The sequence below is a fragment of the Ictidomys tridecemlineatus genome, chromosome 2, assembly GCF_052094955.1.
Source record: "Ictidomys tridecemlineatus isolate mIctTri1 chromosome 2, mIctTri1.hap1, whole genome shotgun sequence".
NCBI classification, from domain to species: domain Eukaryota; kingdom Metazoa; phylum Chordata; class Mammalia; order Rodentia; family Sciuridae; genus Ictidomys; species Ictidomys tridecemlineatus.
In genome coordinates, this window is record NC_135478.1 from 8621225 (window position 1) to 8637845 (window position 16621).

Here is a 16621-nt window from a genome sequence, read left to right on the forward strand (position 1 = left end):
TAAAGGTTGAGCAGAGAAGAAACATGATCTTGCTTCTTATTGAGTTTTGCTTTTTTTGTTTGTTTTTTATATACGTTTTTTAGTTGTAGGTGGATCTAATACCTTTATTTTACATTTATGTGGTGCTGAGGATCGAACCCAGTGCCTCATGCATGCTAGGCGAGTGCTCTACCACTGAGCCACAGCCACAGCCCTTGAGTTTTACTTTGATTTTATGAACAACTTCCCTCTATTTGGTACCAGGGTAAGAACTCTGCAAACTTCCCATACCCCTCTGAGGTAGGTGGCATCATTCCTATTTAACCAATGAGGAAACCACATCTTTGTGGCCCGACCTGCCCAGATTATCCAGAAAGGATATGGTAGTTCCTGGATTCTAGTGGGGCCTTGAAGAGTCACAGAGCCATGGCCACAAATCATAGTGGGCTACTTCTTGCTTTTGCTGCTACCCTGGCTTGTCCCTCAGACCACAGAGGAGGTGACAGTAAAGCCTGAGGGCCAAGGGTGGGGCTCTGGAAGCTGCAGGATTCCTGAGCAGGGAGGAGCTGCTGGGCTGGGCATGTGATGGTGGAACTGTGCCAGCCAGGGGTGAGCTTGTGGAGGCCAGGCAGGCAGGGCCTCTACCACTGTCTGACCCTCAGTCTGCTGCTCTGTGAAATGGCAAACCTGATCCTTCATTTTACCAACATGTTGTACCTGCTTGGTGCCTGGCTCAGGGCTGGGGGGAGAGCTAAGATCCATCCGGCCACAGAATCCCGCACCCATGAGGCTGCCGCTGGAATGGGCAGGTAGAATGGGGATAGGGATAGACTAGGAGGAGGAGACAACTAGGAGGAGATGGCAGTTGAACTGGGAGCTGCCAGCCTGCTCTTTGAGTGCTGCCGGAAGAGGGTTCCAGTCCAAGAAAGCAACCTGTGCATAAGCCCTGAGATGGCATTGGGCCTAGTATGTTTGAGGATCATGGGGGAAGCCTGCTTGACCTAGCAGAGCAAGCAAGGGACAGAGGAGGAGGAGGAGGGCATGGAGGGAGGGGACAATGCAGGTTGTGCTGGGTTGGGTGGAGAATTTGGGCTTTTCCCCTGAAAGAAATGGGAACCATTGTCAACTTCCAGGGAGACATGGCCCTGGGAGGCCTTAACAAAGAAGAGATGTGCCCTGACTTAGTGCTCACAGGTACCTCTGGCTCCTGTGAGGAGTGACAGGGTGTAGAAGAAAGGCCCAGGCAAGTAATAATGAGACCAAGCAACCAGTGGTGTTGATGTGGAAGAATTGTGCTGATTCTGGCTTGATTTGGAGGTGTCGCCAGCAGATGGGAGGAGTGAGGGGCAGGAAGAAATCCTGGTCGGACTTGAGTGAGGGCCATGCCAGGACACTATGGCACCTGCCTGGAAATGCTGAGAGTGGGCTAGGCACGCGACACCTGAAGCATCCACATCAAGTGCCCAGTTGTCACTGTTAGGAGTTCAGAGGAGCCCAGTGAGTTGGGCACAAGAGTAGCACCATGAGCTGGTCCGTGGCTCAACTTTTGCTCTAGCAAAAGCACAAGGAGGATCCAGGGTGGCTGGATCAGCCTCGTGGTGTCTCCCCTGCATTCCTGTCAGGGCTCCCTCCTCTTTGTGTGGCCTGGGCAGGAACTAAAATGCAGAGCGTCAGTCTGCCCATCTATGAAGTGGAGGTATTGGTTCTGCCATCTTTTCTTTGGGGTTGCCGGAGAAGGGGTTGGAGCAGCCCAGTGGCAGCACTGCTGACCAGGACCCTGGAATGTGGTACACCTGCTGAGGGACTCCTTGTGGCCCTGTGCAAAGGTCTGGCTGTGGTATTTCTTGAGTCCTGCCAAGCCACCTCAGGCTGTGAGAAGCTGTGAATAACCCCACTAGTGTATGACCCTGAGGAAGGACACCAGCCTGGGGCCTTGCTGGCTGCCCTGCCAGCACCAGCTTGCTCAGGTGACAGGTGGCTTGGGCCTTCCTGCTGACTCATCCTCTGTTGCTTATCTGTTTGTTTCCTGTTGCCTGAGAAGGCCATGGTTTTCAGCCTCCATTGTTCCTGCACGTAGCTGTCTCCACCCTCATGGGGCTAGAAGTCAAAGGGCTCCTGGTGGGACCTTGTGCTCTGTTCAAGACTATAAATAAATAGTCTGGCCTTCTCATCTGACAAGGGGTACCACCCCGACCACACCCTTCCCTCCCTGTCCCCTACCAGGCGTCCTCATCACCTTCCAGGGGGAGATAGCCCAGTTGAGAACTCTGAAACAAGCTTCGGTGGTGTGAAGTGATTTTTCAGGTCCTACAGCTAGCAGAGAGGGCAGGGGACACCCTTTCATCCCATACACAGTCAAACCAATACCCAGAGAGGCACACAAAACTGCCCAGGGCTCCACAGGCCATGGTCATTCGACAGACATTTAATGAGCAGCTGTGGTGCAGAAGTCCTACCTGCAGCAGGACTCGCTTCCATCGAAGGCCTTGTTAGCAGGGCTTTTGGTGAGGGACAGGCCTAAGCCGTAGCCTCTGACCATGGCTAGGTTGGAGGGCCTGTATAGGTTTCCTGGCAGGGGGAGCAACCCCTGCAAAGACTTGGAGGGCCAAAGTGCTAGAGAGATCCTAGAGGTCGGGTGGAGGAGGTGTGGCTGGAGGACCTCTACATTCCTGGCACTGGGCACTTGGCTTCTACAGGAAAGAGTCTTGGAGATCTTTGTTTTAGAAAGATAATGTTGGTGGTGGGGGATGGGCCAGTAGATTAGAGGCCAGGTAGAGAAATGATATAATAGTTAGCACTTAATTGAGCTACTGTGTGCAGCCCTGTCCTAGGCCTGGGGACCCAGCACAGGAGATCCTGCCCTGGGGAACTGATGTGGGCTGTGGGCATGCACAGTAAGAAGCAGTCCAGTGACATTTAGAATGTTAGCATATGCAGAGAAATGAGGAAGGGAAGGAGATGGGGAGTTAGAAGTATGGATGAGGTGAGAGGCGCCTTTCTGACCAGGTGTCCGTGGAGCCAGAGCCCTCAGAGATTGGCCCAGTTACTCTGTCTTATATTCCAGGAAACCCAGACCAGAGAGGCCTGAAAGTTGGTCCAAGGTCACGTGGCACAGAGGTAACTAAGATGGGTCTGGAATATAGGGTAGCCTGGGCGCACTGTAGCAGCAATGAAGAGAGAGGACAGGGGAAGGGTGGCTTTCATTGACCAGGAGGGACTCAGTGACCTATGGGATATGGGTGGGATCAGGGAGGAGGAAGCAGATGAGGCTTGAATTGAAAGTCATTTCCATTTCCAGCTAAGTAGACAGACAGTGTTCTGGGTACAGCTGCTTAGAAGGTGTTCCCAGAAGGCCCTGAGAGGGTTCCTGCCACTGTGTCCAGGAAACTCTTTGGACTAGGTCCCTCCTCATTGAACCCCTGGGAGATTGCGGGGGTTGTCCAGGCTAAGGTGGGTTTTGCTGCCCTTCGCATTCAGGCTGTGCCCTCCCCTTGTCCTTCCCGCTGGCCACCAAGGCCTCAGTCCCAGAAAGCTCCTTCTCCTGTGATGGCCAGAGCTTCTCTTGGGCATCACACCCACCGCCTGTTCTTCTGAGGCTCTGATTGTCCCTTGTCTATGATGAATGCTGGTGGCATCTGGGGTGTTACCATTGTCCTCACGGTGCCTGGTGCCTCAGATATGCCCAAAGCACAGTCACAGGACAGGACACAAGTAAACTCCAGTGGTTTGCAGTCTTGTCCTGGCTGGAGAGTTGTGTGGCTTTTGTATCCTATGTTCACATTGAGAGGCCAGCTGGCTGGTGGTCAGAGGACCATGGGGTCCCATGTACATTCCCAGCATCCTGTGTGTTGTGTGACTTTGACAGGCACCCAACCTCTGGACCTAAGTTGCTTTTTAAGATGGACCAGCAGGATGTGAGGGTGATCTAGCTGCCCATTGATTATCAGGGCTGATTGGTCTGATCTGGCTGCCAGGTGTCCCTTTCCTCCTTGACCACTCCAGTGCATTGCTGTTCAGTCACAGGAGACCACCTTCCCATGGAAGGTTGTTCTTTTTGTTTGTTTTTTAATATTTATTTTTTTAGGTGTAGATGGACACAACACAATGCCTCTATTTTTATGTGGTGCTGAGAATCGAACCCGGGTCCTGTCTGTGCTAGGCAAGCGCTCTACCGCTGAGCCATAATCCCAGCCCCTGGAAGGCAGTTCTTTAGTCAAGGGTATGGTAGACTATATAGAAGGAGCAGCTGTGTTCTCCCTGCTGGAACCTCCAGACTCTCAAGGTGAAGCCAGCAAACCCATGTCACTATGTCACCATGATTGAACTGGCTAATCCGTTGCAAAATTCTCAGCCCCTTGCCTGGCATACAGTGACCGTTCCATGACTGTTAGATCCTCTTTTTTTTTTTTTGTACCGGGAACTAAACTCAGAGGCACTGAACCAATGAGCCACATCCCCAGCCCTTTTTATATTTTATTTAAAGACAACTCTTGAGTTGCTTAGGGCCTCGCTAAGTTGCTGAGGCTGGCTTTGAACTCAAGATCCTCCTGCCTCAGCCTCCCAAGCTGCTGGGATTACAGGTGTGCACCAATGCACTCGGCTCCCCTTATATATTTTTTTAAGTAATTTTTTTTAGCTGTGTGCAATGGTACATTACCTATAATCCCAATGACTGGGGAGGCTGAAGCATGAGGATCATAAGTTCAAGGCCATCTTAACAACTTAACAAGACCCTATCTCAAAATAAAAAATACAGAGGGCTGGGATGTAGCCCAGTGATGAAGCACTTCTGGGTTTAATCCCTGGTACAAATTTAAAAAAATATATTAATTTTTTTTTGCAGTGTTAGGGATTGAACCCAGGACCTCATCTATGCTAGCCAAGTAGCCAAGTACTTTACCACTGAGCCACATCCCCAGGCCTTAAAAAATTTCAAGTGGTTTTTGGAAGCAGTAATGCATGTGTATGATGTGCAGTTCAAAGATGTTTGAGAACATGCAGTGCCAGGCTCCTGACAGCACCCTGCTCCTGAGGCTCTATTGTGTTTTGTTTTCTTTAGTCACAAAGTGCAGACGTCCTTCCGTACCTTTTTTCCCTATTCACTTAGTATATCCAGAAGGAAGTTCCGTGTCAGGAGATAAAAGACTTTTCCTTTTTATGTGGTGGCTGCACAGTGCCACGGATGGGCTGTCATTATTTAACTAGTGCTCCCTACCCCCACTGGGCTTTCGAGCTGCTCAGATGTGAGCTTTTCTTCTAATTGTGAAGCTAACGAGTTCAAGGACTAGTGGAGTGGTAGCTCTCTACTTCCAGGTCTCAATCTTCATAAGCTGTGTCTTCCTGGATTTTATGTTTATGACTTTTTGGTTTTCTTTTTGTTGTTTTCGTGCTAGAGATGGAACCCAGGACCTTGAGTATGCAAGGCAAGCACCCCACCAATGAGCCACAGCCTCAGTCCCACCTTCTTATATGTGTATGTATTTTTTAGTTGTAGATGGACACAATGCCTTTATTTTACTTATTTAGTATTTATATGGTGCTGAGGATGGAACCCAGTGCCTCACATGTGCTAGGAAAGCACTCTACCACCGAGCCACAACTCCAGCTCTTCTTGTTTTTTGAAGCTGGGAATGGAATCCAGGGCCTCACATAGGCTGAGCACATCCCCAGGCCAGTGAGCCCTTTTTCTGAGATTTAACTTAGACTTTAATCGTATAATTTTTTTTTTTTTTTTTTTGTAGTGGGGATTGGGCACTTAGGGTCACTTGACTATTGAGTCACATTCCAAGCCCTATTTTGTATTTTATTTAAAGACAGGGTCTCACTGAGTTGCTTAGCGCCTCACTGTTGCTAAGGCTGGCCATCCTCCTGCCTCAGCCTCCCGAGCCACTGGGATTACAGGTGTGCACCACCATGCCCAGCTAATTCACAATTTTTTTTAAATATTTATTTTTTAGTTGTAGTTGGACACAATACCTGTATTTTATTTATTTATATGTGGTGCCGAGGATCAAACTTAGGGCCTCGCACGTGCTAGGTGAATACTTTACTGCTAAGCCACAACCCCAGCCCTAAATCACAAATTTTAAGTGCACACCTTGATGTTTTTAATATAACTGCGTGGAACCTGTGGATCACTGAATAGATCAAGATTTAAGATGTTTTCATCAAACCAGAAGGTTCCCTTATTCCCCTTACAGCCAGTCCCCCTAAAGGGAACCCTCTAGTGCTCTGATTCCTATCACCAGAGACTTGTTTTGCCAGTTGAAGTTCAAATCTGCCCTATGACTCAGCTGGAGAAACAAGGGCATATGTCTTCAAAAGATGTGTATAGGAATATCCAGAGCAGCTCTCTTTGTTACAGCCCCAGACTGGGAAGACCCCGGTCATCTCTGTCACACCGTGCTTCATCCATGTAACAGGACACGGTTTGGCAATGAGAAGGGATGAATTTCGGTCTCGCTGGATAGGACAGAGGCACTGCACCAATGTTGGTGACTGTCCTTACACACTGTCCTCGAGTTGTCTAGCCATTGAGCATTCCTCTTCTGTGATTAGAAAACAGTCAACAGGGGCTGGGGTGGCGGCTCAGCGGTAGAGCACTCGCCTGGCACGCGCAAGGCACTGTGTTTGATTCTCAGCACCACATATAAATAAATAAAATGAAAATCCATTGACAAAAGAAAAAACCAGTCATCAAAGGGGGTGTAGTGGAATTGGGGACTCTTGTGAAGGTGGCACACTGTCATTGCTTCTACTAGTAACTGTGTTAGCACCCATGGTTTCTGAGATGCCACCTATATACAGGGTCCCTCCCATTCCTGTCTCTTGTGTCCTGCATTTGCGTCTTCGTGAGGCCCCAGGAAGGCCTGGACCAGGGCTACATGTGATAGCCTCCAGGCTGAGTCTCCTCAGCAGACCTACGGTGTCCCCTGAAGAGTCTAATGTCCCTGTGTCCACTGTGAGGGGGAGACCGTGGGGTGCCCTGTCTGGATGCAGTGGTGAAGAGCTAGTGTTGAGTTCTGATGACCCACAGTGGCCTCCTGGCTCTTTCTGTCACACTGCCCCTCCACACCAGGGCTGCATGTGTCTTGACCCTCGTTCCACCTTCTCAGAGAGTCCTGTTTGACCAGCCCAGCCCCCAGCCCTAGAGTCACCCCTGAGCAGAGGACCTTGGCTGAGGTACAGGATCTGGCTCAGTCTCCTCACTGGCCAAATGAGGACTACCGGGAGTAGAGGACTACTCAGTGTGTCGCATGAAGTGGGGCATGCAGTGTAGAGTGCTCAGGGCGGGGCAGGCAGGGTCTTTGGGCTCTGTCATCCTCTGGAGTATGACACCATAACCCCTAGTACCCAGGGTATGTAGAGCTGACTTTGCGCCGTAAGGCTGCAGGGGTGAGGTACAGAGCTGGCATGTTTCCTTGGGGTATTTTCTTCTCCTTACAACCAGTGTTTAAAAAGCTGACATTTGGGCTGAGTATGGTGGTGTGTTCCCGGCAAACCAGAAAGCTGAGGCAGGAGAATTACAAATTTGAGGTCAGCCTGCACAACTTGTGAGACCGTCTCAAAATAAAACTAAAAGGTTGGGGCTATCGCTCAGTGGAAGAGCACTTGCCTAACCCATGTGAGGCGCTGGGTTCCATCCTCAGGACCACGTAAAAATAAATATATAAAATGTATTGCGTGCATCTACAACTAAAGAAAAAATTTAAAAAATTAAAAATTAAAAAATAAATAAAACTTAAGGGGCTAAGGGTATAGTCCAATGACAGAGCACTTGCCTAGCATGTGAGACTCTGGCTTCAACCTCTAGTGCCACAAAACCAAAACAGTCCCCCACAACATGACATCTGTTATCATCAAACCCCTCCAGTGGTGAGTAGCTTCTTCATTGTTACTCCCACACCCCCCTTCAACATCACCCCTGCTGAGTCTGTCAACCAGACGAATATTCTGGCACTTCAGTGCCTGGTTCTGCTGCTAGTTAACTGTGTCTTCGTGGGTGCTTCCAGAACTCTGATGCTTGTGGAGATCCCCATAAGGATGCAGGTCATGTGGTCACTGCCATGTTCCTGCATCCAGGAAAAAGAGGTGCTGCATAGCATGCTGGGATGGCCACAGGCTGACAGATTCACAGCTCACCATGCACCTTGCTTGGCAATGTACCTCTCCACTCACCTTCTGTACACTGGTTTAGGATTCTGACCTCTGTCTAGGCTGAGAACCAGCACTCTCCTTTGGAACCCTCCAGGATCCCAATCTAGGGCTTTCCAACCTGGGGAGGGTACCTCCTTGCTAGGAGGGCATAGTACTAATGGCATTTGATCTACATCTGGTTGAGAACTGGGATCTGGTGTCTGTCTTGCCATGTGTGGGATATACACGCCCAGCACTGATTATCCTGTGTCCTGTATGAATTTTGGACAGTCTTCTAGGTACAAATCTTGTTTAAAATTCCCTATGCCTAGCTGGGCGCAGTGGTACACACCTGTAATCTCAGTGGCTCAGGAGGCTGAGGCAGGAAGATCTTGAGTTCAAAGCCAGCGTCAGCAACGGGCAAGGCACTAAGCAACTCAGTGAAAGCCTCTCTCTAAATAAAATACAAAATGGGGCTGGGGATGTGGTTCAGTGGTTGAGTGCCCCAGAATTCAATCCCTGATACAAAAAGAAAAAAAGAAAAATTTCCTGCACCTAAAACCTTTTTCATGTAAAATAAGAGGCTTTCACCTGCTTTAATATCCTCTAAGCATGTGAGTCTTTCCTAAGGAACCACTTGGGCATTCTCGCTTTCCTTTTTTAATTTTTATTTAAAAAAAAATTTTTTGGTACCAGGGATTGAACTCAGGGGCATTTAATTACTGAGCCACATCCCTGGCTGCCCCTATTTAAATTAGAGAAAGGGTCTCACTGAGTTGCTTGGTGTCTCACTAAGTTGCTGAGGCTGGCTTTGAACTCGCAATCCTCCTTCCTCAGCCTCCCAAGCTGTGGGATTACAGGCATGCACCATTACGCCCAGCTCACTTTCCATTCTTTTAATTTTATTTTGAGGCAGGGCTTTGCTAAGTTACCCAGGCTGGCCTCTAACTTGCAATCCTCCTGCCTTAGCCTCTCAAGTCACTGGGGTTACAGACATGCATCATTAAACCTGGCTTAGATTTAATTTTTTTGGACATGCAATATAATTTGCTGTCAACTACTTTTATTTTGCTTTTTTATCGTACTTGTGGCACTATAGTAACTTAAAATAGGTAGAAAATATATTGGGGGAGGTTGTCCAATTACTTTCTAAGGAGAGGGCCCTCTGGGAATGCTGGTGTTGGGACATAGCCTGCCAGAGGGAAAGAGGTCTATCCTCATGGCCTTTGGTCCCTCCTCTGCCCCTTTGACCTCAGGACCCTCTAAGATCAGAGTGTTCTCCAGAGATTGGTATCTGCCAAAGTTTGCAAAAGCGAGTTGCTCCACTGGTTGCAGTCACACTTCCTGCCCCTTCAGCCTGACATGTGAGTCATTTCTATTCCTTTGTTCTCTCACAGAGACTTCCTTCCCCGTGGATCAGGAATCGTCACCCGGAGGCCTCTCATTCTGCAGCTCATCTTCTCTAAAACAGGTATACTATGGTGCCCAGGAAGAGCTGGGGCTTAGGGTGGAATCCTGGGTTCTGGGCTGTCATTTGAGTTTGAATCCACATATCCCACATGTAGGGAAGTTGAAAAACAGTTCAGTGAATACCCACACCCCCAGAGTCCTCAACTGCGACCAGGTCCCTGGGTGTCATAGATCCTTTCTAACGTGTTTGTGCTGAATCCTTTCAAAATCATGAGCACACGTCAACCCGAAATGCCTCAGCACACTTCTGGCAATGAGGACACTTTCCTGTGTCATCACAGAACCAGGCCCAGTCATCGCTGTCTCTTGTCTGAGGCGCAGTGCATACTTACAAGTTGCCAATAAGCCCCAAATGTCTTCTATAGCTGGTTTTACAGTCAGGGAAACTGAGGCTTAGCCAGATTACCTGCCTTTCTAGTGAGTGGCAGATCTGGGATTCTCACCTAGGCATATCAAAATCCCACCTGGGACCCGGCTCCTGGCTGGACCTTCTCACCTTTCTCCCTTGACTCTGCTTTGCCTAGCATGGGGTGTGAAGCTCCAATGGGAGGTGGCAGGAGATTGGCCCAGCTCTTCCTCTTTCTGAGCTGCACCCTGGGGTATAGGTCCCAGGTGGGCCAGTGGACTGCTGCTTCTGGATCGGGCACCCAGACAGCTGTGCTAGTCCAGTGCAGTTGCAGAGCTGCTGGTTTCAGATGTTAGCCCTGAACCAAGTCCCTAGGAGGTTTGTCCTACACTGGGTCTCTGTTTCCCATTCAACAAGTTGGGGTGCTGGGGTGAAGATAAGCATTTTTCATGTGTTTCCAGGGTATGTTTCTGCCGTTACAGCTGCTGCTGCTGCTGCTGCTGCTGCCAGCTCCTAGTGGCACTGGAAAGCCTGCACTGGTGGATGGGGACTAGGAGCTGGGACTGTCCAGGTTCCCATCTTGGTTCCTGGGGTGGGCCCCCGTTCAGGATCTTGTCTGTCTTTACCTAATGCTGGCACACACCAGACCTTGCCGCGCGCTGCTACCCTGGTGGCTGTGGTTTTGTGCTTGTTGCCAGTGTGTCTTAGGGTGGCATTAGAAAGCAGGTCAGCTTCCTGCATTGAAAGTCACTGCCAGTCTTCATGGCAGGTTAAGGGTGGCTCCCTTATCACTGAGTCCATCACCCACCAGTGGGATTTGGATATACTTGGGGGCAGAGGCCCAGGGAGAACATTCTAGGAGGGGCAGCAGCATGTGCAAAGCTGGGGTGGGAGGCTGTGAGGTGAGGGTGGGTCCAGGAGGCAGGTGGGACATGACCAAGAAGGTATGGTAAGGGATTCAGGCAGCTGGAGCCAGGGTGGCAGTGGGATGGAAAGAGTATGGTTCATTTCTCTGGGGGAGGGACAGCATGGCACCAGGTGAGTGGTGATGGAGCCAGCCCAGGCAGTGCTTTGGTGGTGAAGGGCAGCCTGGAGGGGCCTCCAGGCCAGGCATCAGATGTAGAGGAGCCTGGGCTGGGGGAAACAAGATACTAATAGTAGGAGGGAGGAGATGTGTACCCTGTGGGACTCTGTGGGGTGCTGAGGGGGCTACACAGGGCTGTGTTGCTCCTAGAGGTGAAGTTCTGGGGGCTGAGCTCCAGAGCCAAGCTGTTCACATGCTTACTAGCCAGGAACTTGAGCAGGCAGCTTTCCTTTCTATACTGCAGTTCCCTCAACTATAAGTGGGTGACAGTGTGCCTCCCTCATGTCTTTACTTGGCCGTGGCCTATCTGTGTCTTCCTGTGGTGTCCAAAATGCAAAGACATGGCCCCTGAAGCTGGCTCTGGGTCCTTCTGTGTGACTCCTGAAACTCCCAAGGTTGCAGGTTTCTTGTTCAGTCTGGTCCCAGTGAACCATTACTTTTAACCAGTGAAGTTTAAAAATTACCCAGGACCACAGCCAGCAGGATTTTAGTGATCCATGGGTGAACCGGCCTTCACTGGGAATTACCCTTGAGCCTCATAAACTCTGCGTGCTAGGGACTCTTCTGTGTGGAATGTAATGTGGGTGACATGGCCTGCTGAGCTCCCTGCCCCCGGTCTTGACTTTAACTTTGGTCTGTCCTCACAGAAGTCAGAGAAGAGATGTTGGGATTTGACTCCCAGGCTTCCCATTGGCCTCAGAATAAAATCCAGCCTCCTCCTCAAAGCTTTGTGGCTTTGACCTGTCCTTTCTGGTCTAACAGCCCCTCCGGGTCTGTGGCTGCCCTACAGTCTCCCTCCTGACCTCAGGTTCATTTATTCTCCACCTCTAGGCCTTTGTGCTCACTGTGCTCTCTGCCTGGAGTACCCTGCCTAGATTTTCCCCTCTGCTAGGTGACCCTCACCCCTCCTCCATCCTGGCTACTTGTTGCCTTAGTCCCCAGGCTTGCATCCTGTGGCACCATCCTGTTCTTTTGTGTTTGCCTTGGTTTCTCCCTGCTGCGGTGTCAGTGCCCCAGGCCTTCATGCTGATCCTTGTTTCCTACTCTTCCCTTGTTCCCAACACAGGGCCCAGGCCAGGCACCAGGCATGGGCTGTGTCTTGGGTGCTATGAGGACCTCTGTGTGCCCCTTCTCTTCCAGTGGAAAGTGGGCTAAATCAGGCATGATGACACATGTAGCTCCAGCTACTAGGTAGGCTGAGCACAGGAGTTCAAGACCCCATCTCAAAAAAAAAAAAAAAAATAGCTGGGGTTGTCAGCCACTCTTTATCTAGCACTTTCTTCCTGGGCCATGCACTCCCCCACTCCCCCACTCCCCCAGCATTTTAACACTTTTTCTGGCCATGGTAAACCTGCCTGCCCATCTGTCTATCCTTCCTTCCTTCCTTCCTCCCTCCCTCCCTTTCCTTTCTTCCTCCCTCCCTCCCTTTCCTTCCTTCCTTCCTTCTCTCCTTCTCTTCCTTCCTTCCTTCTTTTCCTCCTTTTTTTCCTTTGATATTGGGGATTGAACCTAAGGGTGCCCTACCACTGAGCTATAGCCCCAACCCTTTTTATTTTTTCTTTTGAGACAGGATCTTGCTAAGTATCCTTCCGCTTTGGCCTTCTGGATTTCTGGGATTACAGGTGTATGCCACTGTGCCTGGGCTTAAGTGTGACACTATCCTTAGGTGTGACATTTTCCATCAGTGTGGGTCAGGTTGAAGACTGAGTCCTGGGTGGGTCCCCAACAAGAGACTAAGTATGCTGTTCTCTGGGTGCTCTTTTCTCTAAGAGGAAATGGCCTGGAGCTAGCATGGCTCAGATTGGGGACTGTTGGGATGCCAGCTTACATTTGCAGTGTGTCCTCTATTGGAAGATGTTGCCCACTTATCTCAAAGGGAGTTCAAGGGCCAAGTGGGATTGGAAGTGCTGTGTGCTGGACCCTGTCTTGGGTGGCTAAAGTCTCTAGAAAGTTCTGCATAAACAGATCCTGTTTGACTGTAGGGTACTCAGGGTCTCCCAAGTGTGTCAGCCCTGAGTCACTCATGCCCAAGCATGCCTATCACAATGCCAGATCAAAGGAAGGCAGATCTTGTCTTTCTTCTGTCAGGAACCAGCCTGGTGGTTTTGTTCTTTGCTTGGATGGCAAGCTCCCCTCTGTGCAGAGCCCCTCTGTGCAACGTGCTCAGACCGTGAGACAGTTTGTTGAGTTCCCCTAAGACTGACACCTAAAAAAAAAGCTGCCAGCGGGCTTCCTGTGCACCCACACCCAGATTTGATTACATTCTCATAACACTAGTAATGGCTTTGGATTCTATGCTAGCTTTTGCATTGTAGGGAAACTGAGGCACTGAATGAAGGACCGAAAGCCTGGGCTGAGTGTGGTTAGGCTATGGAGCTTTATAGTGCCAAAGCACTTCCACCTCACACTTTTCTTCCAAGTCCTTTTAGGGTACCTGAGGACCCCACTTAATGTGGATTTCTCAGCAGAACTCTGACCTTTATGACTTCAAAGAAATACTACTGGACATGTGTCCAGGTGTGTCTTTAGGATAGGGAGGCCATCCTCTGATTACCTGTGGCCTTCTTTTAGATCCTTTAAAACAAGAGAGCCCCAGTGGAAATCCTTGAGGGACATTGATCTCAGCCAAAGGGCTACTTCCTTGTGTCCCAGGTGGAGATGGGCTGCTGCGAACAGTGGGAATCCATTGGGAGATCACAGTGATGATATCCTCCTGGGCCAGAGCATCTGATGCTTTGTAATAGATTGGCTCATACATGTTTAGTAAGCAGCTATTACATAATCAGATGCTGGGGAGTGCAAAGCCCTTTGCTCTTTTTTTTTTTTTTTTTTTTAAGAGAGAGGAGAGAGAGAGAGAGAGAGAGAGAATTTTTTAATATTTATTTTTTAGTTTTCGGCAGACATCTTTGTTTGTATGTGGTGCTGAGGATCGAACCCGAGCCACGTGCATGCCAGGCGAGCGCGCTACCGCTTGAGCCACATCCCCAGCCCAAGCCCTTTGCTCTTGAATTCCAGCTTCTGTGGAGGTAGATAGACCTGGAAGGAGAGCAGAACCTCAGTCTAGAAGAAAATCACGAGGGCATCCACCAAGCTCACCATTTGGCCACTATCAGGAAACCCAGCAGTGGATGAGGATGGCTGGTTTGGTAGCCCGGCTTCGGGGCCAGGGTCTTATTTCTTCCGTCATTCCTGCTGTGTGCCAGGCCCTGGGCTGGGGCCTATGGAGCTAAGAGCCTTCTAGAGGCACCAGCCTGGCTGAGAGCACAGCAGGCAGAGGGGAGAATACACTGCTGCTAATAGGGGATGTGTCACTGTTGAAAGGCCACACCATTAGCCCAGGAGCCAGAGGAACTGGCTTTATTACCTGGAGTACTGGAACCAGGGAATGAGTGAAGAGTGCAGCCCAGCAGCAGGGACTAGGATGAGCAGTGCTGGCAGTGGCTTATGGCTTGACCTTGGCAGCTGGGGACAAGTCAGTCTTAAGGTCTCCAAGTTCTTTCTTTCTATGTGTCTACCTGTCCATCCATTCCCCCATCCCCCTCCCATCCAGTGCTCCCACCAAGGGCCTCACATATGCTAGACAAGTGCTTCATCACTGAGCTCCACCCAGCCCCTTTTATTTTCATTTTGAGACAGGGTCTTGCTAAGTTGCCCAGACTGGTCTCAAACTTGTAATCCTCCTTCCTCAGCCTCTCAAATAGCTAGGATTACAACTGTGTACCACTGTACCCAGTGCCTCTGACATATTATTTGAGTCAGTGGGTCGTTAACTAAATCATTGCCAGCATTTGACCACATTTGTATTAGGACCTGCAGGAGGAGATGGGATGCTATTTGACTTCTGAGACTCATTTGCCTTTGTGTGTGTGTGTGTGTGTGTGTGTGTGTGTGTGTGTGTGTGTGTGTCACTGGGGATTGAACCCAGGGCCTTGTGCATGAGAGGCAAGCAATCTACCAACTGAGCTATATCCCCAACCTTCACTTCCCTCTTTTGACTCCCTCTTGTTTAGGTCAGGGAAATGCAGAGCCCTTGGCCCCCATCACTGTTCCTGCCATATTGTGCCATGGGGTTCTTTGCCCACTCGCATGGCAACAGTGGTGGCTGTTCCTTTTTGTATACAGATGTTGATTCCTCAAGACTTCATAGAAGCCCTATTGTAATGCCCAGTTTACAAATCAGGAGACAGCCTTGGGTGGGGGGGCGCTCTACTGCATACTAAGCTAATAACTTCAGTGCATACTGGTTTCTGAGGTGCCACAGCTGGTGGGCCACATAAACAGAATGCAGACTGATGAGTTCAGATAGGGAAGGAGGCCAAGATGCAGGATTCAGGGAAGTCTTCCTGGAAGAAACGACTGGTAGGGAGGACCTGGAGGAGGAGGAAGTGAGGCCAGGCTTTCCAGACACCATGCCCGGCAGGGGAGAGGACCTATGTCCTGGTTTTCAGCCTCTCTTGTGTCCCATATCCCTTGCACTCCTTAAAGGAGAGTGGCCTCTCTCTGGGGCCAAGCCAGGGCCTGAAACTGGAAGAGAACTGAGGTTCTATGGGGGTTGGGGGATATTACATTTTTAGTGGCTGCTACAGGAAGAGTAGCCAAGTGTTTCCTCTTATCCCTGTGGAGGGCCAGAGTGTGACTGTCCTTGGGAACTGGGACAGCTGATAGCCTGGGTGGGGTGGGGGAAGGGATCCTGAATCCTCTAGCTGGCATCCTTATTGCCCTGCTCCTGGGTGGCCATGCTTGTGCAAAACGTGAATCTGAGTCCACTGAGGTCCACTGACCCTGCAGCAGAAGCTGAGGAGTAAGATCCTTCCAGAGGCTTCATGGAGGCCCTCTGGCTTAAGAGTCATGAACCCCACCAGGCTGTCTGGGTTCCAAGTCCTGTCTCCACCACTGAGCTTTGTCCAAAGTCATTTCACTCATCTGGGCCTCAGCTTTCCAATCTTTGAAATGGGGGTCATGGAGATGCCTACCTACTGTGAGACTCAGAGAGAGTAGGGCCTGACCGGAGTGAATGAAGGTTGGCGGTTGGCACAGTCAGTTAGGTTTTAGTGATGGAAAAGAACTTTTCTTTTGGCCGCCTTGTACCTCTGGATAGTGGCACTCCAACAGTGCAGGCTTTCTGCATCTCTGGGCTCCCTCTTGGTCTTTTCAGTTGAGGCAGCTGCTGCTTTTTTTTTTTTTTTTTTTGTAGTTGTAAATGGACAGAATGCCCTTATTTTACTTATTTTTTAATGTGGTGCTGAGGATAGAACCCAGTGCCTCACACAAGCTACGCAAGTGCTCAGCCACTGAGCCCCAGCTCCAGCCCGAGGCAGCTTCTTGATGGCAATGCTATTCATGCAGCCAGGTCTCCTCCTGGTGGACGTCTTGGATGTTTCCAGTTGTTAACTCAGAAATGCCATGCCAGTGCACATCTTTGCATTTCTTCCCTGGACCCGTTCTCCAGCCCAGTGGCCCGTGTGACTTGCTTCCTTTGACTTTTCAGCATCACTGCAGGAGCTATGATCTCTGAACTTGATGGTCCCTACCTCCCAGAATTTTACTGTGAAAATTCAGATATCTGGAAAAGTGCAAAAATTGTATAACGAACGCCTTTGTGTTCA

General features: G+C 50.0%; 1 protein-coding gene across 9 annotated transcripts in view; it reads left to right on the top strand.

The window, feature by feature from the left end:
• The window catches only part of Dnm2 (dynamin 2), an 89224-nt gene that overhangs the window by 25273 nt on the left and 47330 nt on the right, over positions 1 to 16621 (top strand). For all 9 annotated transcript variants that reach the window (XM_040290452.2, XM_005336146.5, XM_005336145.5 and 6 more), the window contains exon 2: positions 9513 to 9586. In XM_040290452.2, the coding sequence (XP_040146386.1) occupies positions 9513 to 9586 (74 nt within the window). The remainder of the gene's footprint in view (positions 1 to 9512; positions 9587 to 16621) is intronic.